A 24,644-nucleotide genomic window follows, 5' to 3' on the forward strand; every position below is an offset into this window, starting at 1 on the left:
GCTGCTTTGTTCCTGGAACTGGGGAACTAATTTGGATATTTGACAGCTCAGGGGTTCTAGTCTCTAGGACAGAAAAAAAAATCTGTAGCAATATTCTACATCTCACTTGAGGGCAGAGAGCTTTCAGAGGTTTGGGGTTTATTTTAGATTACCTTAAAGATTCATTACTGAACAATTTAACCACTATATGCATATGTCTCATATATTTGTGTTACCTGTACATGTTACCTTGTCTTTGTGGAAAGTCCATGTTAATATTGTAGTAAAAAGATCCTGATCAGAGGTAGTTCTCTGACTAAGCAGACTATGTTTCTGTCCTTTCCATGGTCACAACACAAGAAGGACATCAGACTGTTGGAGCAAGTCCAGAGGAGGGCCACAAGGATGATCAAAGGGTTGGAGCACCTCTCCTGGGAGGACAGGCTACGAGAGTTGGGGCTCTTCAGCCTGGAGAAGAGGCTTCAAGGAGACCTTGTAGTAACCTTCCAATATCTGAAGGGGGCCTACAGGAAGGCTGGGGTGGGACTATTTACAAGGTCTTGTAATGACAGGACAAGGGGTAATGGGTTTAAACTGACAGAGGGGAGATTTAAACTAGATGTTAGGAAGAAATTCTTTAGAGTGAGGGTGGTGAAACACTGGCACAGGTTGCCCAGGGAGGATATGGATGCTGCCTCCCTGGAGGTGTTCAGGACTAGGTTGAATGAGGGCTTGAGCCACCTGTTCCAGTGGGAGGTGTCCCTGTCTATGGTGGGGGGGGTGTTGTAACTAGATGACTCTGAGGTCCCTTCCAGTATAAACTATTCTGATTACTTAGAGTGGCTGCTCCTGTTCTTCACCTTCTTCATCTTCTTTCCTATTACAGTAGACTGTTTCCTGGAATCAAACTAATTTGTCTCTATAAACTCACTCAAAATTGACTCAACTGCAGCCTTTACCTACTGTCTCACTAGTGGTAATCATGTATTTTCACACCCACCTGTACTGAAATTAATAGCCAAGATCAGCAAAGAGCCCAGAAATAACTCAATTTCTCAATGGTACTTAAATCTTGTGGTCAGGATGCTCACAGTACCAGTTCTACTCACCACTGGTACAGAACAAGTCATAGCAATGTTCTGGTTTCCTCTTTAAAAATCCAGCTAAAGAATCAAGCTTAAGGGCCAGACTGAAGGTCCCTTTTTGAGGGGCGAAGCAGGAGTCACCACAGATCAGTCACAGCTTACATTTCTGCTGTTGGTCATGTTGTTTCTGGGTAAAGATGACTCTCATGCTAGATAAAGAGGTCTGAAGTCCAAAAGCATCTCTCATGCTGGATTCATTGTCTTTTGTGTTAGAAAAACCATCTTTTGTGTTTTTTAAAACTGTGGTAGTACACTTCCTTATGAAACTGCTGCTGTCTGTCTTCCAGGCAGATGACACTGCTAACTCTGCCTTTTCTTTTTATTTCCACACATTTCAGACAGGTGATTGTAGGGAAGCAGACAGAAGAAAGCAGCTCCAATGGTGAACAGCCTCACTGCAGCGACCTCAGTAGTTCATACTCAGTGGTGGTTGCTTCTGAAACACCTACCTCCCTTTCAGATGAAACTGACACTCATGGAAGGATGTGAGCCTGACTTAAAACTGGAAAAGACTGAGCAAAACCAGCAGTACTGTTCTAGCTGCCGAGAAAAGCTCAGTGCTACGACTGCCTATTAAACACATAACCTGAGCTAGTTCAGGAGAAGAAAAATGTCTTTCAACAAAGGACAAACCTGAAAAATCATTAGAGGAAGTCCTAATGGCCACATTTGAGCAACGTTGCTGGAGTTTTATCCTGGTGACTGTAAAATTTGCCTTTTTTTCTTTTTTTAAAGTGAGGATTCAGACTCAAAACTCCTCTGTCAGTTACATGGTGTGCTGGTGGTTGGGTGGTTCTCATTAAGATCAATTTGGCTGAGAGGAATTTAATCCCCTGGCAGAAAATTTCTAACAGTTACACCCTGGGTCCTGTAAAGAGTTCTGCCTTGCTCACTTAAATGCACACCAAGTCCTGCTATCCTCAGGGGTGCAGCATCAGCTTTCACTGAGTTGCCTTGTTGTAAAAGCAAGCACCTCATGGATCTCCTTGGACAGACAGCATAACGAGTATGGTTCATATATGATGAGAGACACAAGTCATCTCTGGCTCTGTCCTCAGGCCACACTCACCAGCTGTATCTTAGCACCTCCACTTGGTCATCGTATGAAAACAACGAGCAGCAATGTCAAGTGTAACGTCAACAATAAAACTTTGCTTCACGAATTTAAAGTTCAGCTGTTCCCTCAAGGGCAGAGTACTGCCAGAGAAACAAAATGTAGTTACTTAAAATTTATTAAACCACCATTTACCCAGAACAGCCTTTAAAAAGCTAATGGCAGCACTAATTATCTCAAGTGAGTGTCTTATTGAATAAAGTCATTAGCTTTATCTACTGCAAGGAAATAATTTTGCTACCAATAACCAATTGCTTTTGGTTCCATTTGGAATTGGGAGATGGAAAAGAAATTGTTAACGTTACACAATCTTGAAGTTGTTTCTGCCAGTCACTAGGCATCAGAAAAAAGAGAAGTGCATTTACCGTGCTTATATCAAAGGAAAATGCTGGCAACCCCACAGATGCAACATCACATTTCTGCATGACTTGCCTGCTTTTAGCTGGGGCTGACAACAGTTTAACACAAGTTACAGCCAGCCCTCTGTGAGGATCACAGCGGCTTTTCTGTGAGATGGAGAGGACAAGTTTAGCTCAGCTGGAAGAGCTGGAAGGGCTATTTGCACTCCTTCCCTGTCTGTGGCCTCTGCTCTCTCCACCTCTCCTCATCCTTGGAGTTCCACCAAACTCAGGCAGAGCCAGACGAAGGTCTGTGAGAGGGCGAGAACTCCAGGAAGCACAATGCTGGGACTGCAGAGTTGAGCTGAGGAAGGCAGTGAGGGCTGGAAGAGATCTAAGACTGCATAGCTAATTGCTGGGCTGAGGACAACACAAAACTCCCTTGAAACTTGAGGAGAAGCTTAGAAATTCCATGTCCCCAAGCAGGCAGCAAATGAAGCACTGCCAGAGCTGCCTTCTGCTGTGTACAGGGAGTGTGGGCCATGATGTTACCAGAGAGTGGGTGGGTTGGGCTGTTAAAAAAGCCTGAAACACAAGAGACAGACCAAACCACTAGGCATATGTTTGTATCGTGGGTCTTTTTTAATCTTCACATTTTTTAATCTACAGTTTGCTTTTTGAGCAAACCGACTACTACTAGTGCTGTGCTTGGAAACATGTCAAGGCATAAAGTCTGTTGAGTCAGACCAAGTCATGGGCAGATGGAGAAAACAAAGAAAGGCTGCAGGAACTGAAGGTACAACATGGAGAGCACTATATCAGAGAACCAAGCATTTCTATGAGTCAAGTCAACAACTGCCTTCCTTTCCCCTCAGGTGCCCTTACCTTTTGCTGAAAGTAAAGGCAGTTCTCACAGGAGACATGAGTGAACTCCTTTTCTGGCACCAGCTCTCCTGCTGCAAATTGGGAGTTAACCTTACCCCACTGCAGTCACACAGTATCATCAGAGACAGTCTGGATAGAACTTGACCATCTAGGCCCATTTTCCTCCTCAAGGATGGAGCAATTGCAGTTCAATCATTCTTGACACATCCATCTACCCTGAGCTAGAACATCTCTCCTGCAAAAGTTCTGCACCACCTGCCAGCACAATCTGCTCCAGTATTCTCCTCTGTTACTCATGAGAGACTCATATCACTGCTTTTCAAGAAACTCTCCTTTACAAATGGATTCCAGAGGGATTTCTGAAAGATGTGAATACTGCCATTTGTAACAGCTGATGTTCTTTCATTAGTTGAACTGGAACACGCCTCATGATACACAACCCTTTTCACATTGCCTGGAAATGGAAGACACACAGTATGAAGCAGACAAAAAATCATAAATAATACGCAAGCCTATCTTGCAGCACCAAACTTAGGAGGAGGGCAGTGAGGGGACAGAAATGCATTTCCTCATGACATTTCTATGTATACCTATTTCAAGGCCTTTCCAGTGCTTTGTTCTCCACTGGTAGCACTTTATTTCCCATTCCTTCAGAGTATTCCATTAACAGAGGCCTTCCCTGTGTGGTCTGCAGCTTTCACAGATGGCTGAAAAGCTGCACCACCAGTCAACAAATTACGACCAAAATCAGTTCATGGCGCTGGTTCAAAGCCATAGTTATGTTGTCCCAAACCACTACCCACACAAAAGTCTCATCATTCTGCCCTGTTACTCATGCTATGTGCAGTCTTCTCCTGCATCAGATGTCCTGGTCTCAGCACTGGCACCCAGCAGTGCATCACTGAGTCCATTGCAAATCCTGAGGACCCTCACCTGCAACTCAGACTGTAGATGGTCTATACACCAGCTACAACAGGAAGCAAAATTATTTCCTAGGCTGTTGACTTCACTGAGGTTTTGTGAATCTTGAGTAAAATGCCAGGCCTGGCAATGATTACTGTGAGGGCAGTCCAGGCTGTTGGGCCCACCACAGAACATTCTGGAGGTTCATCCACAGGGTTCTCATCACAGTGACATCAAAGGGAAGAACGTGTGTCAAGCTGCAGAAACTCCCTTGTTTTACAATGTAGGCTCAGGTATGGGCAAGTTTTCCACTTTAAATGCTCTCCATGATTTATTTGAATGAAGATTAATTTCTTAAAATGATCTCTCCACCTCTGTAATTTATTGGGCAATTTTAAATACGTTGGCAGCAATTCACAAACACCAATCATTCAACTACTAACCACCTATGGCTTTTAACTGTACTTGACTGTTATTTCCAGGAGGGGTTCATAATAATATTTTAATTGCTAAATTGTTAAAATATACTGAAGTTCAGAGGTGGTGAGAGATAAGCACATATGATGATCTGGATGAGGGCATCAAGTCAGTCATCAGCAAGTTTGCAGGGTGCTGCACTTCGGCCACAACAACCCCATGCAGAGATACAGGCTGGGGTTGGAGTGGCTGGAGAGCAGACAGACAGAGAGGGATGTGGGGGTGCTGATTGATACCTGCCTGAACATGAGCCAGCAGTGTGCCCAGGTGGCCAAGCGAGCCAGTGGCATCCTGGCCTGCATCAGGAATGGTGTGGTCAGCAGGAGCAGGGAGGTCATTCTGCCCCCGTACTCTGCACTGGTTAGAACACACCTTGAGTACTGTGTTCAGTTCTGGGCCCCCCAGTTTAGAAGGGACATTGAAATGTTTGAGTGTGTCCAGAGAAGGGCGACGAGGCTGGTGAGAGGCCTCGAGCACAGCCCTATGAGGAGAGGCTGAGGGAGCTGGGATTGTTTAGCCTGGAGAGGAGGAGGCTCAGGGGTGACCTTATTGCTGTCTACAACTACCTGAGGGGTGGTTGTGGCCAGGGGGAGGTTGCTCTCTTCTCTCAGGTGGCCAGCACTAGAACGAGAGGACACAGCCTCAGGCTGCGCCAGGGGAGATTTAGGCTGGAGGTGAGGAGAAAGTTCTTCACTGAGAGAGTCATTGGACACTGGAATGGGCTGCCCGGGGAGGTGGTGGAGTCGCCGTCCCTGGAGCTGTTCAAGGCAAGGTTGGACGTGGCACTTGGTGCCATGGTCTAGCCTTGAGCTCTGTGGTAAAGGGTTGGACTTGATGATCTGTGAGGTCTCTTCCAACCCTGATGATACTGTGATGAGCTACATATCTTTTACATAAACAGGCTAGTAGCTTTACATTGGCAGGTTTTTGCATTTGTTTTTGTTCTGTTTCCAGAACTAAGCATTAAAAAAAAATGTGTATGAACAATCTTCTCCTCCAACCTTGAGTATGGCGTTGGGAGATACTAACAAAATATTACAAGCTATGGAGAAAGTACTCACTGCTGGGCCTTTCTGAATACTTAAGGTCATCAGAAAATCGTCATTTCAGTATGAACGTTTAGGGTGGATTCGTGTGCAATTGGTTAGGATTTGGGTGTGTTACTTTAAGGAAAGCACACCAAGATACATGGCTAGCCTCAGCAGTAGACATGGTCTCCACTTCTACAGCACCATACATCTGATTAACTAAAGCACATAGTAGGCTTGAAAGTCCTCTTCCTTGTTTTGGCTGTGACAAAACTGCATTCAGAAATGTTAATTTCTGTCCACAGGGAGACAGTCCAAGATGTGCAAACAGCATACCTGAGACCACAAATCAGAACTCGCTCAAGAATCTTGAGGTTCAGTAAGTGTAGTGCTTGAGGTTCAACATGTAAATTCTGCTCCTGCAGATACTGCAGTTACATGATTCATCTTTTTAAGCAAACGTGGGCAAAGGACACATGGAAGACTTGCAAGGCATGCAGGTGCACACCCAAAAATACTCTGGGCTTTCAACTTGGTGGTGAGTGTGTAACTGGGTTGTGGCATTTAGGATGCTTAATTCTCTTGAGCAAATCATACCGTAAACCAGATGTTAGATGTGCATTATTTTGTTTTGGAACTCCTTTGGTTTCATTTTGTCTGCTTTTTCTTTTCTTTTTTTTTTTTTTTTTAATTATTTAATGTTTTGGGTTTATTTTATTTAAGCAAAATACAGAGGGTTGTTTTTTCATTGCAAAGAAGATTTCCTGATGTCAGACCCTAGGGATTTTAAATCACGCAGAATTGATTGTTCAATGGACTTGCAGTTTTTCAAGAGGTATTTGTTATTTTTAAATCAAGTCTTGATACAGATATTATGGCTTCTTTAGGACAAGAATATTTTTATGTAGAAACAATCCTCCTTATTTGCATCTCATGTTTATTTAAAAAAAAACCAAACACACAAGTTAAACAAACATCACAAGGAATGTGCCTTTCTTTTTCTCTCCCTGTAGAGAATTTGTGCAACATACCTAGGCACAGCACATAGTCATGATTCAAACAATTTCATAAATCCTGGTTTGCATTTCAAAGGCTCAAATTCAGGCTCTGCACGTTTGCATAGTTGGCACAGGACGTTAAAACTGCCCTTAAGGCCACACTGGAGAAATATTTATCATATTTCACAGAGAATTTCCAATAAAACCCATGTATTATCAACCAGCAGCATGTCATTTGGGTTTTAGTTCCATCTCTCATCTCTTCAGAGTAGAAGCAATGGGCCTTTGTTGTGAGTCCCAGGAGCAGTGATGGTCAGGGCTTTTTTTAATTACAAAAACCCGAGACCAAACAGAAGGGAGAATAAAGCCAGACAAGCTCCAATATAAATGCTTTCAAAAGCCTTTTAACTTTGTAACAAGCAGAATCCCAGACCATTACAATTCCAGTGTTCAGTCTTCTAAGCATACTGGTTTTGGTATCAAATATCATGAAAGAAACTGGGCTCTCCAAGAAATAGTCTAAATTATGGTGGCTAAACCTCTGACTACTTCTTCTTTGCACTTACACCACGTTGTGGTGAAGTTCCAGTCTTTATTCCCCATCTTATATTGGGGAGAGGATGGATTTTTAACTGCATAATGACTACAGTCTGGAGGCAATGCACTAATCAGTCCTTTTGGTTCTTCATAAAGTGAAAAATGCCTGTAACAAAAATGGTATAAATAACACTGGGTCCCATACTGTTTGGGAGAAGGGAAATTGTGGCTTTAACGTTACGCTGAGAAATGACAAATACAATTTCCCCCCCTGTGAGTTTGCACACAGCAGTAAAATATTGATTGTTACAACCAAACAAGTTAAATTTGTATGGAGAACAGTTTGGGAGGGTTCTGTAGATCAAAGCAGTGGCGGCAGAGCACATAACATTAAAGATTAAGTGTCAGTTCATTGAATTAATGCCCCAGTGTAGCCAAGTAAAGAGGTTTGCAAAGAGGCACAATAATTTCTGCTCTTTGTTTCTGAGTTTCCAAGTCATCATCATTTAATTTATTATCGGTACTGCTGCAGATCATTTTGACATGGGTTATTAACATATCTGGCTCCTGTGCTCCAAGCCATATGTCCCCAGTGTAAACAGAAGTCAGGAATGCACAAACAGCTGTGGAAGAAAAATTAGAGAAAAATCAGAAGACATATTCTTCTATTTCCACATAGAAATACAGAATCAAACCATTTTACTTCCAGATCTATGTTTTAAAACAGCTTCCTAAATATCTTCCTAGATAGAAAATTTGTGGGGTTTTGGCCCATGTAAAGCCAATGGTTCTCCTCACACTAAGGAAAAAAAACAAGTTTCTTGTTAGCTCAGCCTCCTGACCACTTCGAATAAATCTGACCTGTGGTTGCTGCAGGCTATTTTTCCCCATGGAATTACCTCTCTCTGAACTCCCTTTTAATCCTAAAAACAAAAAGTTTCTCTGAGGGAGTGTGACTCTGGTATTATCAGAAGCCCCTACAATATGAGCCTATTCTGTGCTACCAACCCCCCGTGCCCATCACACTAAAGACACAGCTTTTACTTTGTGAAGTTATGAGCACCAACAGACATGGGCAAACTTCAATGTGTTCTGATGAATTAAAAAAGCAAAACATGAAACTATCTGCTGTCTACTATTAACACCTTGTAATGTCAGGAGAAAGATGAGTTACCTTTCTTGTTTGCATCCTCTTCTGTCATTGCTGACAGACACAACGTTTTCACAAGTTCATGGCAGCTGTTGTTGGTCAGGCCCTGAGCATCCATCAGATGAAGCATGATCAAACTGAACAAACAGAGCTCTTGAATGAGCCCAGACATCTCACCGCTGGCCTCGCAGATCCTGGTGTAAAACTTGAAGATGTGGTTTCTCAGTATCACATCCCTGAGTATCTCCTGCACTGCCACTGCGTGTGGCAAGACACAGTTCTGTAGCCACCGCAGAGTTAACAAAACGTTCTGCGTATTGAGGCTGTGCTCAACCATGGACTTTACCAGCCACTTAGCTACCATGTGTGTGGATGCACAGGGAAGACTGACTGATTCATCTGCAAGGTCAGCAGACTGGACAGGCTCCCCCTGATGCTTGGTAGGCATCACTGGGAAAACAGGCTCCCAGTAGGTAAATATGGAATTCAGGTGATCTCTGCATTTCTCCAGCTCAGCAACTTTGAGGTCTTCAGCAACGCTGTCTTCTTCTTCTGTCTCATTCTTCTTCCAAATATGATGATATGCACGGGAGGACACGCGAGACCTGTTCTTTTCTTTAATATTTTCTGCAAGGAGAAAAACACCACCAAAACAAACATCAGATAGTCCAAAGGATTTCCTTGGTACAAAACTGTGCAAGAAAGATGGCATCTGGTGTTGTTTCAGCTGCTAAAAGGGTAAGTTCTAGCCTCATTTAGCAACCTAATTGAGCCTATGCAATTCAGAGCAAATTTGCTACAGGCTCTTCCCAGTGACTCACAGGCTGAAATGTTCCACTGAACTGGATCTCCTAACTTTAAAGTGAGCAGTGATGGCATCCAGGCCCTGGCCCACAGCCCAGGGAAGCCAAGGCAGTCTTCAGAGGTCTGCAAAATGCACTGTTTCCAGTAAGTCTACATTATTTACCCACCGCTTCATGAGAAATATTCAAGCCACCATCCTCTGGGCCAGCAAAAGAGCAGCACAAGCCTGCCTATGGAAGGAGAGAGCAGCACATCTACACTGCTTTGGAAGTGCACAGGCTAAGGCCTGCCTTCCTTTGGCACAGCTGTAGCCATGCTGAGCGTCTGGCTGGCCAGATGCTCTCAATCAAAGGCACGCGAATTTTCCACACCCCAAAGGAAAGAGACAGGCAACCAAACATCGTGACGCTGCCCTCTCTTAGATGCTGCTTGTGACACGGGGAGCAGCAAAGCTCCCACAGTCCAACAGCCCTTTGCCACCACTGTATCACACAGCATTTTACAGCACTCTGCTTTGGAGGAGCTGCAGAGAAAAATCATCACAAATTGTAATTATGTTGCAGTCTACAACTTAGAATTAACTAAATGCACTTCAGCCTTTTTTACCCTGTAACTGCTTTATACGCACCTGGTTCTTGGAGCAATAGATATTTAAAAACCATATATAACAGTAAATTGCAGTTGTCACTACAACAACTCTCTAAAAGTCCTCAGACTAAAAAGGTGCAGAAAAAAAAACTTCAGAAAGACTAAAAAACTTTTACAGTATCCTTTAAATATGTTAATAATTAGTTTAACTGATACAAAACCTTTAAAGAAACCAGTAAAAGTTTTAATATGCACCAAGAGCAGCTGCTGTATTGGCAGGAAACCAGCAGTGTTTAACACCTCCCACTAGAAAGCCCATTCTGCATTTTATTCACCACAGAGATAACAAGAGGTCATGTAAGTCTAAATGTATTTTGCTTTCTCCCAACTCTGAGCACAATAATCAAAAGCAGTTATTTCATTTTTGCTTGCTTTCCTGCTGACCTTTAATTCCATCTCACTCTCAGTTCCCCAATCCACACTGGGAATGGTTTGAATCTTTGAGCAGAAAGCACTGTTTTTCAAAAAGTTCATTGAAGAAAGCTTTTCAAAACCTGACTGTAGATCTGCAAGGAAGTTTTGTTTTAAAGCTCTTTCCCTTTTGTAAACTCTGTTCCTCCAATGCTTCCAGAATTGTGTTACCGTTAGAAATCACTACAAGGAAGACTTGAAATACAGCTTTCCATTTCTGCTCCCCCTCTCCCAACCTACATCAGACTGTCCAACAAAATTTACTAATCCTATTTCCCATGATGTTTGCCTCACTTCAATGGGTAGATCGCAACAACCTCAACAAGATTAACCTCAACAATATTACTTTTCCCTTATATGTCAGTTACTTACTAAGCAAATCTGTGATTTGGTATTTCTGGGCAAGAGCCTGCAGATCGTCTTGCAGCTGCAGGTCTTTGTCGATGATGCTCCACTTATGCAGCAGCAGCAGGATGTCTTTGTTGGAGAGAAGGCTGTTGTTCACAGTGCAACGGCTCATTTCTTTGAAGGCCTCAACAACTGTAGCTCGATATTCCAGCACAGAACTGAGTGTACTGAAAAACTGAGTCAGTGTGGCTAGACCCAAATTAGTCCTATGAGAAAAAAAGACCAAGGTGCTAAGTATTTGAAGCATGCTAACTAATAAAATAAAATAGGTACAGGTTTCTTCTCTTCACAGTCTTCCTAGTGTTTCTCCTGCAGTTCACTAGTCATATACTTTGTTTCTTCAGCGTGCCAGTAACAACGACCTTCATTCCCACTGAATCCCTGATTTTTGACTCCATTAGTGTTTGGCACAACAGACCACGAAACACAGTCTTTGCCCTCCTGCCTGTAAACATCAAAGGCAGTTGGCATACAAGGTCATTGGTCTGGAGCTTTACCTTGGCTTCTACAGCTTCTCCAGGCTGTGGCCCTTCTTAACACCACTTTGCATGGTTTCTCTTTGTACCATTTTCAGGTCTAAACCTTCAGAGAGTATGAGTGATCCTTGAAGGAAATAGCATTGCTAACACAGAATCATAGAATGGTTTAGGTTGGAAGGGACCTCAAAGATCATCCAGTTCCACCTCCCTGCCATAGGCAGAGACACGTCCCACTAGAACAGGTTGCTCAAGGCCTCGTCCAACCTGGCCTTGAACACCTCCAGGGTGGCAGCATCCATATCCTCCCTGGGCAACCTGTGCCAGTGTCTCACCACCCTCTCTGTAAAGAGCCCTTTCCTAACATCTAGTTTGAATCTCCCCCTGCCAGTTTAAACCCATTGCCCCTTGTCCTGTCATTAAAAGACCTTTTAAGTAGTCCCTCCCCAGCTCTCCTGTAGGCCCCCCCTCAGATAGTGAAAGGCTACTATAAGGTCTCCTTGAAGCCTTCTCTCCAGGCTGAAGAGCCCCAACACTTGTAGCCTGTCCTCATAGCAGAGGTGCTCCAGCCCTCTGATCATCTTCGTGGCCTCCTCTGGACTCACTCCAACAGTTTGATGTCCTTCTTGTGTCGGAGGCAGGTAATGGCATGCAGATAATTACAGATACATAACTTGACAGTAACTATGCATCAGTTGTTATTTTATTCCTTGCATATTTAAGCAGTTAAACCCTCATGTCAAAAAGATCTCATCAAAATTCACTACTCAGCTTTCCAAGTGAAGGGGGAAAAAAGCATTAAAATTACCAGAGATCAAGAAATTCTTCTGGCTTTAGCAAATTACCAATCGGACAGAGCATGAAATGCAAACTGATTAAAAAGAAACAAAAAGCCTTACCGAATGTGTTTGATTAATGTGATCAAAACATAGAGAAATTCATTCACAATCTGAACTGGAAGAAACTTCCTCTTCTCCTGGGACTGACTCTTGCTTTTCATTTTGGCTCCTGAATTTGTTAGCCACAGAGTGTGGAGTAAAGAAATTACTTTATTTAGCAGCTTGTTTTCCAGAAGCCTGAAAAACAAAAAAACAGCAAACACCTACTTGCAAAGCAGATCCTAATTAGGAACCATTGCGTTACCTAGAGGAGACAATAGTCTAGTGAGCTTTTAGAGGCCTGAATTACAAGAGCTGCTACTAGACAATAGTTTAGTGAGCTTTCACAGTCCGTGAATTACAAGAGCTGCCTCTCAGCCAGGGCCCTCATCAGGGTGTGGGAGTGCATCCCTTTGAAGCCCAAACCAGTAAGGGGCCCTGGTTACTGCCCTCCTCTTGCCATGCCGCAGTTAGGGACAGAGGGATGTATCATAGCCCCCACAGGAGACTAGTGATTTCTGGCTTGCATCTTTTCCTTACATAGCTCTGCCAAGTATTGCATTACATTGCCACCACTGCCACCATTTCTTTAGAGCAGCTACACTGTTTAAGGCAGGTTGGCTCCTTATGTTCCTACAGCTTTAAGTAGTAACAGCAATGCAAGCAGCACAGTATCAGGAGCTGTATTTAATTTGTTATTCTAAGGACAGAGTGGGAGCATGGGAAGCAATCCCATTTTTGCACAGAGGCTTCAGAAAGTATAGTTCTCCAAAGAACGATCATAAAATAATTATTGGGTGCTTTTTCACTTCCACGTGTACCAAACTGTACCAAAATGAGGTGCACAACAAGTGAGCAGTACTCAGAACCTGTTCAGGTCACTTGCACCATAGACTACCCTGAATTGTGCCAGTTCCTGTGTAGGAGGTCCTAGGACACCATGTGAATTGTGGGATTTTGAAAGGAAAGCATCACACATGCTAATTTTGTTTTCTAAGTTTTGCAAGGAAGTATCTTCATCCCTCCTACTAACAACCTGAAAGCATCTGGATTTTGTTTTTAGAAACACAAGGGAACACTTAAGAGTTTGACAAGCTCTGCCAGTATGGCCCTAGGAGTCAAATGTCACAATCTCTGACAGGCCATCTCTGTATCTGGCACCCTTGTTTTCATACTCAGTTGCATAATTATGCTACTTTGGACAGTAAAACTGTTCCGATTTCACTAGCATTTCCCTAGTTACCTGTTCTCTAAGGTGTGCACTATCCAGGTTAGGAGGCTATGATCTTGTATCAGCTCATAGGCAGCTCTGGTGACACGGGCAGCATTTTGCAATATATCCAGAATATGACTCTGAAACAGAAAATATAATTTGCTCTTTTACAAAACTGGAATATAGTCAGGATCTAACTATTATCAGTCTTTCAGAAGGGTATAATTAGCCATCCAACTGTGATCTGGGATCTAATCAACTTAAAATACATTGCCAAACACTACATGTTCTTAGCAACCACGAGGAAGAAAAGCCATTCTCTTTTCAAGGCTTCATAAATACCAGACACTGCTCTTAAACAGAAATCTTAAAGTAGAAAGACGAAATTCTTTCTGTCTAAGATTTTGGTACCTAATTGAGATACATTCAGCAGACAAGATTTCTCAGTGTGGATGCTAATGAACATGAGAGCTTCTGGCATTTGAGTTTTCTTCCTCCTAAAACCCTGTATGATTAACAAGCTGGTTAGGGAATAAAGAAACCTGGAAAAGCAAAAGCCCCTTTAATTATATGAGCAACACAGAGGTGTCTGCAGTACGCTTCACGAAGCAGCAGAAATATGACCAGAGCCAGACCACCAGCTGATAAAACTGAGTGAGGTTCAATGATGGTAGGGACCTGTTCCAGGTTTAGGGGACAAGGATGGGACTCTGATTTAGACATGAACAAGTATTACCTCCTCCACACATACACCAATTCAAAAGGGAGCAGGGGGACAGAGGAAGAATCAGCTGCTCCTTTCTGGTTTGTATTTGTGCAAGCGTTTGTGGGTTGGGTTTTTTCTGTGCTCTTGGTTTGTTTATTTTTTTTAATTCTTACCTGGGAGCCCTCATCACAGAGAGGACTGTTGAAAAAGGAAAGAATGATCTGGAAAATCCTCTGATAGTTATAAAGCTCGTAGCAATATTTATCACGCAGCCCTTCTCCAAGAAATCTGAGAACCCACTCACGTTCTTTATTGTACTAGAAGGCAAAAGCAAAGTACCACCATCAGACATATCAAAACAATGCCTGCACATAAGAGCACAAACAGCTGGTTCCCTGGGAGTGCCAGCACATCAACAGTTATTTCTTCTCAATTTTCATCCCTATCAAGTGCAATCAATAACATTCATCACAGTTACTCTGCAGCCCAAATACACACTGATAATGGACCTTTAAAAGTTGCTGTTTCTAAAATACCTGAGTTGAGCTCAACATTATTAACCTAAACTCAAAACATGAAAGCTAGGTAGGGCAGAACATTTGGGTTGTGCTTACAGAGCATGCACAGCACAACTCATTATTTCATTAGGTGAAAAAAGAAACCCAGAAACACTACTTTTTACTCCAATATAAACCAAAGATGCATCTAACGAATTACCCAAGGAATAACAGATTCAATTGCATTTGTGTGCCTTTTTTCTATCACTTTCTGAGGAATTAGTGGATAACTTGGAGAACATCCTTGCATTACCTCATATTCAAAACTGTAGAAAAGCTGGAAAAACCCTGGCACTTTCTTCAGGTCCAAATATTGATGCGATAGAAGGAATCTGTTTACTTTTATATACATGTGGTCCTCTATGAAGAGAAGCAATGGTTATTGTGGAGGAGGACAATGTTCACAATACACAATCATGCAGAAAAATAAATGGAACTTGTATTTTCCAGTGTATCAGCTAGCTGTCAGACCAGTACATTAATTACAATGAGGAGACCTTCTGCTCTACAGCTGATTATACTTCTGGCCACGCTTCCTCTTCCCCCCAAGTGAAAAGTTCATTCAGAGTGTGCACAAAGCAGATGAGAAGAGAAAATGTTCAATATGGCTCTGATTTCAACAAAATCAGTGTTACTTCACTGACAAAACTAGAATCTGCATGACAGTGAGGGGCAAATCTCTCCACATTTCAAGCCTTGCATTCCACAATTTTTAACTGACAGACCAGATGTGTCAACAAGATGTCCTTCACAAGCAGTGGAACAAGTTTCCCAGAACAACCGCAGAGCCTTCATTCTCAAGGCATTCCAGGATAAAGCCCTATGCAAAGTGGTCTGCCCTCATAGCTGGTCTTGTTTGAGGCAGAGGATTTAGCTAGAAACCTCATAAGGTCCCTTCCAAACTGAACTACTTCCTGATGCTACACTTCTCATTTGCAACAGCAACTTACATTGATTCAGTGTTCAGGGACAAAAGGACATGCAGGCCAACCTACTCTTGACCTGCTGAAGAGCACCCACACACCCACCCAGCCTTCTGCCCACCTCAACCCCAGCACTATGAGGAGGTAGTGGCTTCCTCCCTGATGGATCAGACTGGGTTTGTACACAAATCAAAATGGCAATTCCCACTTCTCCAGTGAGGCAGTCTACACAAGCACTCAACTTTGTCTTTGAATTACAGGGGACCATACTTCATGGTTCCTGTCAGCTATCTCATCTTCCAGTATCAGTGACTCACCACCCCAGGAGTTTGACATGCACAGTAGATTACAGTACCTGGCTTCAGAATCTGCTGTGCCACACGAGCAATGTAAAGGGCCAAAGAGAAGGTAAATCTGAGGTTTGGCACCTGAATTCCATTTTGTACAGCATCCAAGAGATACAGCAACTGCAGCACAAAAGCCCAGGGGAGAAAAGCTTGAACCACAACCCAAACATACATAACAGCAGAGTGGGAATATATTGGTAAGCTTTTAGGGTATTTCATAGGCCACTAACTAAATACCAATCCCATCAGGATGTAAGTTTCTACAGATAAAATTCCTAAGGATCCTAAAAGCACATCTCCCCCCCTTTTTCTGCCCACTGATTCTAACGGGAGGAAACAGAAAGCAACGAAACATACTAGAGGATAAAAAGCTTCTCTTAGCTCTCTCCCCGTGCACAAGTAAATGGACGAGCAAAGCAGCGAGCAGCGACTTTCCCTTCAGTGTCCATCACCTAAAATGTCTGACTACCAACGGAGCTCAGTCTCACCTGATTCTTCTCTCGAAAACGAGCTCCTTCCAGATGAGAACGAAAGGAAGCCAGGACAAAGTATGCAGCTGCTCTCATGTTGGAATCATAGCTGCTGAGGGCAGCTACTGTTAGACCCAGGGCATTAACTTCAACAAACTTGTGACATGCCACTACACACTCTGTGTGGGAAGAGGGGGGAAAAGTGAAAGAAAACCACATTATATTAACAGAACAGCACTATAATCCTTAACAAAACTGCTGTTCACAACTGCCAGTTTCTGGATCTACCCCTGCAAACTATTACTTCATTGCATGCTGAAGGGTCCTTCAGCCAACAAAGGCATTTTGCAAATCACCCTGAACAGGAATTTTTTACTTGAGTTGAAATTAATGTGGTTAGTCTCATTTGCCTGAGACAGAGGTGATTCTGCCTGCTAGACAATGCAAACTCTCTAATGACATCACATATCTCACCACTTCAGGACAGAAGTGCAAAGAAGAGGAGGTAAAATTCTCCAACTCAAAACATTTTCTAGGCATTACGACAGCCCCGTGCCTGAAAGATCAGCAAAGCCAGTGAAAAGCCTATCTGCACTAAAAGCTTCTGTAACAGAACAGACAGAGAAGTATTACATAAATAGGCTATTAGCCACACCAGTTGTTCCCATGCAGGCACGAGTGATTCTGCTGGTACAATCTTTTCTTTTCCAAGAAAAGTAGTAAACTGTACCTCTATGCCCTTCTGAGACAAATAAAATCCAGCAGTGAACAGTAATCAGCCAAAGAGAAAACACACTCTTGAACCTAACATTTATCCACCAGAACACTTTGCCATCATGGTTTAGAGTTTCTTATTTAAGGGCTGTGTGTTTTGAAGAACTTGCACCACTTCTACTCTGTGGTGGCTGGAAATGACTGGATGTAAAATCTCCAGAGTATCTCCTATTCACCAGTAATGGCATAAAATGGCACCTCAGTTGTATTTTACCAATTAAAGTGCAAATGTGCTGCAGTTCTGAGTTTAGCAACAATATTCACATGTTTTCTTATAATTCACACTAAAGGTCAAGAGGAAGTTTCTGAGAAACAAATATTTCTATTTAGGAAGAGTCTGTAGTCTTACTGACAAGTACCTATATTTGGTCCACCAATTTCCTCCTCCCACCACTGCCCCCATACAACTGAAACATGTATATACATTTGCGTATAAATCACAGACTATTTATGTCCCCGCACCAGCAGCTGGGCTGCTCCTCTCATCTCTTCCTGAACTGCTAGAACTCCTACTTCAATTTCATGCCTGGGAGTTCCATACTCAGCTCTGCTAGTTACCAGCCAGGCAGCAGCAGGGTCCCTGGCAAGCAGCACTGTCCGCTGCTAGGTGATCAATGCAGAGGCACCACTGAACTGCAGTAGCAGATCTTTTCAGTGAGTGGTTTTAAAAGTTATGTCACGGCAAGCAATCCCTGTGCACTTCCCTACACCACTCCTCACCAAGGCACATCAGTTTTAATTGGTATAAAGTGAAACACCTCAGCTACTCTCTTAGTGAGCAAAGAATCACAGAATCACATAGGGGTTGAAAGGGACCTCAAAAGATCACGTAGTCCAACTGCCCTGCCAGATTAGGACCATCTAGAGCAGGTCACACAGGAATGCATCCAGGCAGGTTTTGAACATCTCCAGAGAAGGAGACTCCACAACTTCTCTGGGCAGCCTGTTCCAGTGCTCTGTCACCCTCACAGCTGGTTAGCATGAGATACCTCTCACACCACCAGAGCTCCTACTGATACAGTTACAGCCTCCTCTACTTCCAGGGCAAAGCCGCCACTTAACTACCAAAGTAAAAATGGTGAGAGGAAAACAGCAAAAAACAGGATAGGAGAAAGAGAAACAGAGCCCTAAGAAACAATTTATGCCTTCTGCTACCTTCTGCCTGTGCAAAGCAGGAAAGATGCACTGATGCAAGGTGAGCAGTGGGAAATGGGCTGCTTTTTGCTGAATCCCAAGTGAACACAGAAAGACAACCTAAAACTCATCTACCTGCAGAAGGTTCTACTTCAGTTATGGACATCTCACACACAGCTCTGGCCTATACAGCAACCCTTCTCCAGTACAAGATCAAGTATGTGTTGTGCGTCCCTCCACAGCAAGCTGCCGCAGGGCTCCCCTTCAGGCAGTAGTTGTTGAGAAGTGTTAATGTCTATTGTGGATGATTTTATGGGGTGGTATCACATACTGAAATCCAAGGTTCTCACTTCAGCAGTGAAGTTCATGCTGGTCACAGAAAGATTTATTTGGAAAACTCTGCTCCATGAAAACATGCAGTGGAAATATTTTCCACCCAGCTGACCTTGGAGAGTGTGTTCAAGAACCAACAGAAAATAACAAGCTGTTATAAAAAACCCAAAGCACAACAGGTTAATTCTATGTCTGACATACAGTCTGTTTAAAATACCTTGAAAATCAGGATGGAAAACATTTCCACTGATGCTTATCAGAGCTCAAATTAGACAGAACTTGCATCTAACTAGCTCAGGGCTTACTTTTTACACAGTGAGCATTGAACACTGTGCAATAAGTCTGTGTTTATAAATTCAGCACTTATATAATGTCTGAGCACAGGGCACTGTGCAGCCAGGACAAAGAGCAAATAAATAAAGAAGAATTGGGCATTCCAAGAGCTGCTGACATGGTTTAGGTGCACAATGGGACTTGAACTCAAATCACTTGGGCCCTTTAAAAATGACCCCTTTTGGACACAGTCTCTTAGCATGGAGCAATTAAGAGAACCATTTTTCACCTCTCCAGTTTTAGACTCAGTCTGTATCAAGATAGCCACTCCCTCAGCTCTGCAGGAACATGATATGCAAGAGTTCCCTCAACCCCACTGCTGCCTGTACAAGCAGTGGCCCTTGCTGGCTGACTGTAGTGCTGCTGAGATTGCCCAACAGCCACCAAATCTCTCTGACCAATTAAGGTGGTGACCTCCAAGTGGTGAGTGATGACGACAGGTGCATGACAGCAGTGCTTTTCCCAACTGCTACTCTCAGGTTCAAAAAGACACCGTCTGGCCATACTCTTCATCAACAACAGTCTGTAAGACCCACCATTAACTGGATCATCTAAGATTCATCCTACTGCACAACACCAAATAGTCATGGTACCTTTAATTCCTCAGCAGACCAGAAGACAGTTCTTTCTACTGCTGCCAGAATTATACAGAGCAGATTACAGCTATAGCTAAGTATAGGCTAAGAACACACAAACAGGTACTGTACTATAAGGCTATAGGAGAACAAATAAGGACTGCATATGGTTTCACTGCAAGACAGTGGTAAGTCTGCCAACTGATTCTGCTATTATTGCTGCAGAAAGCCAAATTCAGCTCTAAACAGGCAGTGGTTAACCCTATTCAACACAGGGAGGGAGGCAGTTATGAAATCCTTATGATACATGTCTCACTTTGCTCTTTAAGGACTCTCTGGGCAGTATGCCTGTGAAGTGCAGCAGGATGCGTGTATGTGAAGCAGGGTCAAGTCAAACAAGAAAGTGAGCCTAAGTAACTAGTTTTCAACCACCACTTAGGTCTCACCAAACTTCCCAACAATTACAAGCGCTGTTCATGACGTATAATGGCCCCATGCATCTCAGTGGAGTAGCAAAATGAGCTGGCTGAAGTGTCCCCATGCCATAACCACAGCCTGTGTAAGGCCAGATCTCCAATCGCTTCGCTCATGGTGTCCCTCACAGAAAACACAATACTTGCAGTATCTTTGCACAGCTTCACCAGTCCCCAGCAATGGTGGCTCCTGGTTTATTCCCAGAGAATTCCTACAGCATTGCAGGGGACATTCTTCAGCCTGCTCAACCTCTGCCCAGCTGCCACTGAGATCATAGCTGAAAGGAGCCTATTACTATTCTTTTACTGCTAGGGGGAACGGAGCAAAGCTGGAGGTGGGTAGATTTGGACTGGACGTGAGGAGGAAATTCTTCACCATGAGAGTGGTGAGAGCCTGCAATTGGTAGCCCAGGGAGCTGGTTGAGACTCCATCCCTGGAGGTGTTTAAGGCCAGGCTGGATGAGGCTCTGGCCAGCCTGATCTAGAGTAGGGTGTCCTTGCCCATGGTAGGGAGGTTGGAACTAGATGATCCTTGTGGTCCCTTCCAACCCTGACTGATTCTATGCTCCCAAAACCTCAGCCACAAAGCAGTCCCAGAGTAGAGCAGTCCTATCAGCAGCAGCACTGTGTGTAGCATCAGAAGGTACCACCTCTCCCATGCTTGTTTTGCCCATCGCACATTGCTGTGACACCACGGCTGACTTACAGTATGGCTCTACATACTCACTAGAAAAAATACAACCTTCCAGTGGGAAATATTCCCTTCCTATGGTATTTTACAATTACAACACCGTTCCTTTAATCAGAGAGTATAAATCTTTGGTTACTTTTTGTCTTTTCCAAGTTGTTTCCAGTTTCAGTGCAAAATCCTCTCCTCATCTTGAGCAGATCAGTCCCTCTACCTAGGATGAACCCACTACATTTAAAAGAGCCATGAGGGAGCATCTAGTCATCCAGAGAAGCTGCCTGCTGCTACATTGCTCTGTTTCTGAGTAGCTCAGTTTCACTAGATTGCATTACTTGGAAAACTGCTTTTAAAAAACACAAAAACCTTTAATGCAAATTATACCTTATTAGTTTAAGTTGTTCTAAAAATTAGAATGCAATGCAGTAGGTAGTTAAATGATATATGTCTCTTCTGTCTGAAGCCAGGCACAAATATCTTTGTAGTATTACCTCTTAGATGAAGAAAAGCAGCGCTACAGATGGAGCCATGCAGCTCCTGAACAGAGTGAAATGACACTAAATATCAAAGAGAAACAAACATCCACTTTACCTGGTCTGGTCAGTTCACAAAAGAGTTGAAGTAGAAAACATGGATCATAGAAGTCATCAAGACTCTTTACACTTTCATCTCTATATAGTGACTCTTGCTCCTCCTGAAACCAAAACCAAACCAGTATTTATAAGGAACAACACCAGTCCCTAGCTTGGTTTCAAATTTCCCCAGCCACCTCATCCCATTACAAAGAAGCCAACACTAAACATTTCACCACATAATGCAACACAGGGTGAGACACACTTGTGTTTTAACTCTGGCTTTCTGTATCAGGGTTCCCCCTGATTGGCATGAACAGGTATAGAAGCATGTTAGCAGATTGTGTGAAAGTATGAACAGCCCAATGCCAGTGGATCCTTGGACAGGCAAATTTAACAACTGTTTGAAAGTCAAATTCTGGTCTCATTTATACTTGTCAATCTTTACAATGCTGTGCAGACATACCAACTGCTAACAAGATGGGGTCCATAAATTTGAATTAATTTGAAAAGCACTCCTAAATAAGCAATTCATAGAATCATAGAATCAACCAGGCTGGAAGAGACCTCGAAGATCATCCAGTCCAACCTATCCCCCAGCCCTTTCCAGTCAAATAGACCATGGCACTAAGTGCCTCATCCAGGCTTTTCTTGAACACCTCCAGGCATGGTGCCTCCACCACCTCCCTGGGCAGCCCATTCCAATGTCAATCACTCTCTTTGTGAAGAACTTCCTCCTAACATCCAGCCTATACTTTTCCTGGCACAACTTGAGACTGTGTCCCCTTGTTCTATTGCTGGTTGCCTGGGAGAAGAGGCCACCCCCCACCTGGCTACAATGTCCCTTCAGGTAGTTGTAGACAGCAATGAGGTCACCCCTGAGCCTCCTCTTCTCTAGGCTAAACAACCCCAGCCTCTCTTCATAGGGTTTGTGTTCCAGGCCTCCTATGAATTTAAATTACTCTCCTGACGTAAACAAATTGCAATTTATTACATGAATGCAAGAAAGAAATTACTAAAGTGAACAGCTCTTTTCCTACATCAAAAGGATAATTCAGCAGTTTGAACCAAAGCACCCACCTGTGGTGACAGAAGACGGCGATGCTGAGGGAAAGACAGAATTGTCTTCATCATCTTTTCTTGATCTAGCAGACACAGAATCTCCTCCATGCTTGGCTGCTGCCAGAGTGACTTCCCCAGACTCTTGCAAGTCTTGTGATGCTCCACAGCGGCTGGACCCCATAGCAGGATTCTTAAACATTGTTAAAAGGCATTAGTCAAGAGACTGCTACTACCGAGTGAAAAGCTATTAGAGAGGATATAAATTAGTATTTAAAATTTCCCTTCACTTCTACTTATTATCCTGTGGGAACTTGAAACTTGAACTTGTTTCCCTGGCAACACCTTCTTCATCCATCCAAAAGCTTTTCAAATTCAGTCTGAGGGTGTCTCATTAACTATCTCTTACTCTATTATTCTAAGCCAGAACTTAATCTTCTCAGAAAAAAATGCTTTTCTGTTTAAGCTATAAATGCAAACAGCTGCATGAAAAGGCAGTGATCAAGACCTGGTCACACAAGGCTATCTCAAATGCAATCAATATTTCAAAGCAGCATCACAGTGGTTCAGTAAAACATAAATCCTTATTCTCCTCCTAAGCTGCTCTTTAGACCAAACTTACTTTGCCCATTGGGTTTGAAGTGCTATTGATATTGTCATTCATTACATGAGTATTGCCAGCAGCATGTCTGCAAGTGAGGTAGCTGGAAGGGCTTCTTAATACCCAGGACCTGAAGGCTCCCTTCTTGTAATAAAAGTTTGACGCTGCCGGGTTGCATGTCCAGCAGTTCTGAATGTTCTTTATATTCATTCAAACTCTTCAGTGCTGGCATCAAGTCTAAACAAGTATCTCATTATCGATCCACTTCAGGGTACAGTATGAGATTGATTTCAGAGATCCCAAAATTTTGTAGCCTTTTTGAAGTAAAATTAATCTCATCCTCTCATAACACCCTCCCATTCACAAGCACTTTCAGTAAAGATTTATGCAGGATGTGACTAATGCCAGAGTCCTGGCTTCCAGAAGTCCCTTTAATTCCCTGCTAAGAAGAACCTTCATTTCCTGTCTCCCTTTCACAAGATGGAAAGATTATCTATATTCTCAGACAAAGCTATGGGGAGTTCTTAGTTCAGAGTCCAGACCTGCCTCAGCTGTGTGAGCCAGTACTCTTGCATTGTTGTTAACCTTAATGTCCATACCTTACAGAAAGAGAAGTGCATATGAGCAAGGCAGACCAAAACCACTGGTGTATGTAAGAACGGTTAGATCATCCCTGTAGCGAGTTCCTACTATGGAGAGTGAGGGACTACTAAAATGAGACAGTCCTTTACCCAATCTGCAGCCACAGAAAAGTTTGGGCAACACAAGAATGACATTAAGAACAGAAAATACACAGGAAAAATGTTTCCAAAACCAGCATTCACCACTAGGTTTGACCTTGCTCACTGTTTTATCGCAGTTAAAAATAGAACCCTGGAAAAATGCCAGTTGTGAGACTGCTGACTTGCAGGTAATTAGTTGAACAGAGGAAGGTTGTCAGCCTACCTGGAATTTATAAGACTTTGATTATTATTCTCATATAACTGAAGCAATAGCAGTATCTTCTGATCTAAAAAACAAGATGAAACCCAAAGTCAGTCAGTCACCCACAAAGATGAAAACCAGATGTGGTAGGAAATACATTTCCCAGGCTAGCACTCTTACCTACAGCACTCAGTGTAGCCCCGTAGGCCCCCAGCAACACAGCAAGGTGACTGCTCTCACAGAGAGAAGGGTTGAGTTTCACAACTGTCAAGAGTATATCCACCAATGCCTCTGAAATAAACACACAGCTTTAGCTTCACTACTCTCTCAGTGCATGTATCAATCTCCCAACACACATGCAGCTTCTCTAAACAGATGCACACACAGTACTGTGCATTTTAGATCAAGATCTATCTATAAATACACAAAAAACATTTCCTCAGATACACTAAAGTATGATGACAATGAGTTTAAATTAAATGGAGAAACATCTTATTAAAAAAGCAGTTAAAAGAGTATTTCCAAGCTGGACACACAAATGTTTTTGAGAGGTGAGGTCCACAGTATGGACCTCCGACTGCCCTGCAGAAACTTCCCGTGTGTACACATTTGGTTTCTGATTAAAAAGAAGTGCTATACCTTCTCCTACCACACCACAGCTCCCTCCTCTCCCAGGAAGGCATCTTAAATTTGCTCAGGGGCTGCAGAGAATGAAGACAGATAAAGAATCATAGAATGGTTTGGGTTGTTAGGGACCTTAAACATCATCTAGTTCCAACGCCTGTG

The 24,644-nt window shown here is 43.1% G+C and overlaps 1 protein-coding gene across 1 annotated transcript in view; it reads right to left on the reverse strand.

Annotated features, from left to right (window-relative positions):
- Positions 1-6,789: 6,789 nt before the first annotated feature.
- URB1 (URB1 ribosome biogenesis homolog) overlaps positions 6,790-24,644 on the reverse strand; it is a 56,624-nt gene continuing 38,769 nt past the window's right edge. Inside the window, 14 exon segments of the mRNA XM_064152412.1 lie at positions 6,790-7,841; positions 7,843-8,027; positions 8,579-9,181; positions 10,790-11,031; positions 12,201-12,377; positions 13,423-13,532; positions 14,272-14,415; positions 14,909-15,015; positions 15,934-16,045; positions 16,414-16,574; positions 21,294-21,396; positions 22,355-22,526; positions 23,880-23,943; positions 24,039-24,149. Coding sequence (XP_064008482.1) covers positions 7,809-7,841; positions 7,843-8,027; positions 8,579-9,181; positions 10,790-11,031; positions 12,201-12,377; positions 13,423-13,532; positions 14,272-14,415; positions 14,909-15,015; positions 15,934-16,045; positions 16,414-16,574; positions 21,294-21,396; positions 22,355-22,526; positions 23,880-23,943; positions 24,039-24,149 — 2,324 coding nt within the window. The 3' untranslated portion in view covers positions 6,790-7,808.

The sequence above is a fragment of the Pogoniulus pusillus genome, chromosome 12 (assembly GCF_015220805.1).
Source record: "Pogoniulus pusillus isolate bPogPus1 chromosome 12, bPogPus1.pri, whole genome shotgun sequence".
Lineage (NCBI taxonomy): Eukaryota > Metazoa > Chordata > Aves > Piciformes > Lybiidae > Pogoniulus > Pogoniulus pusillus.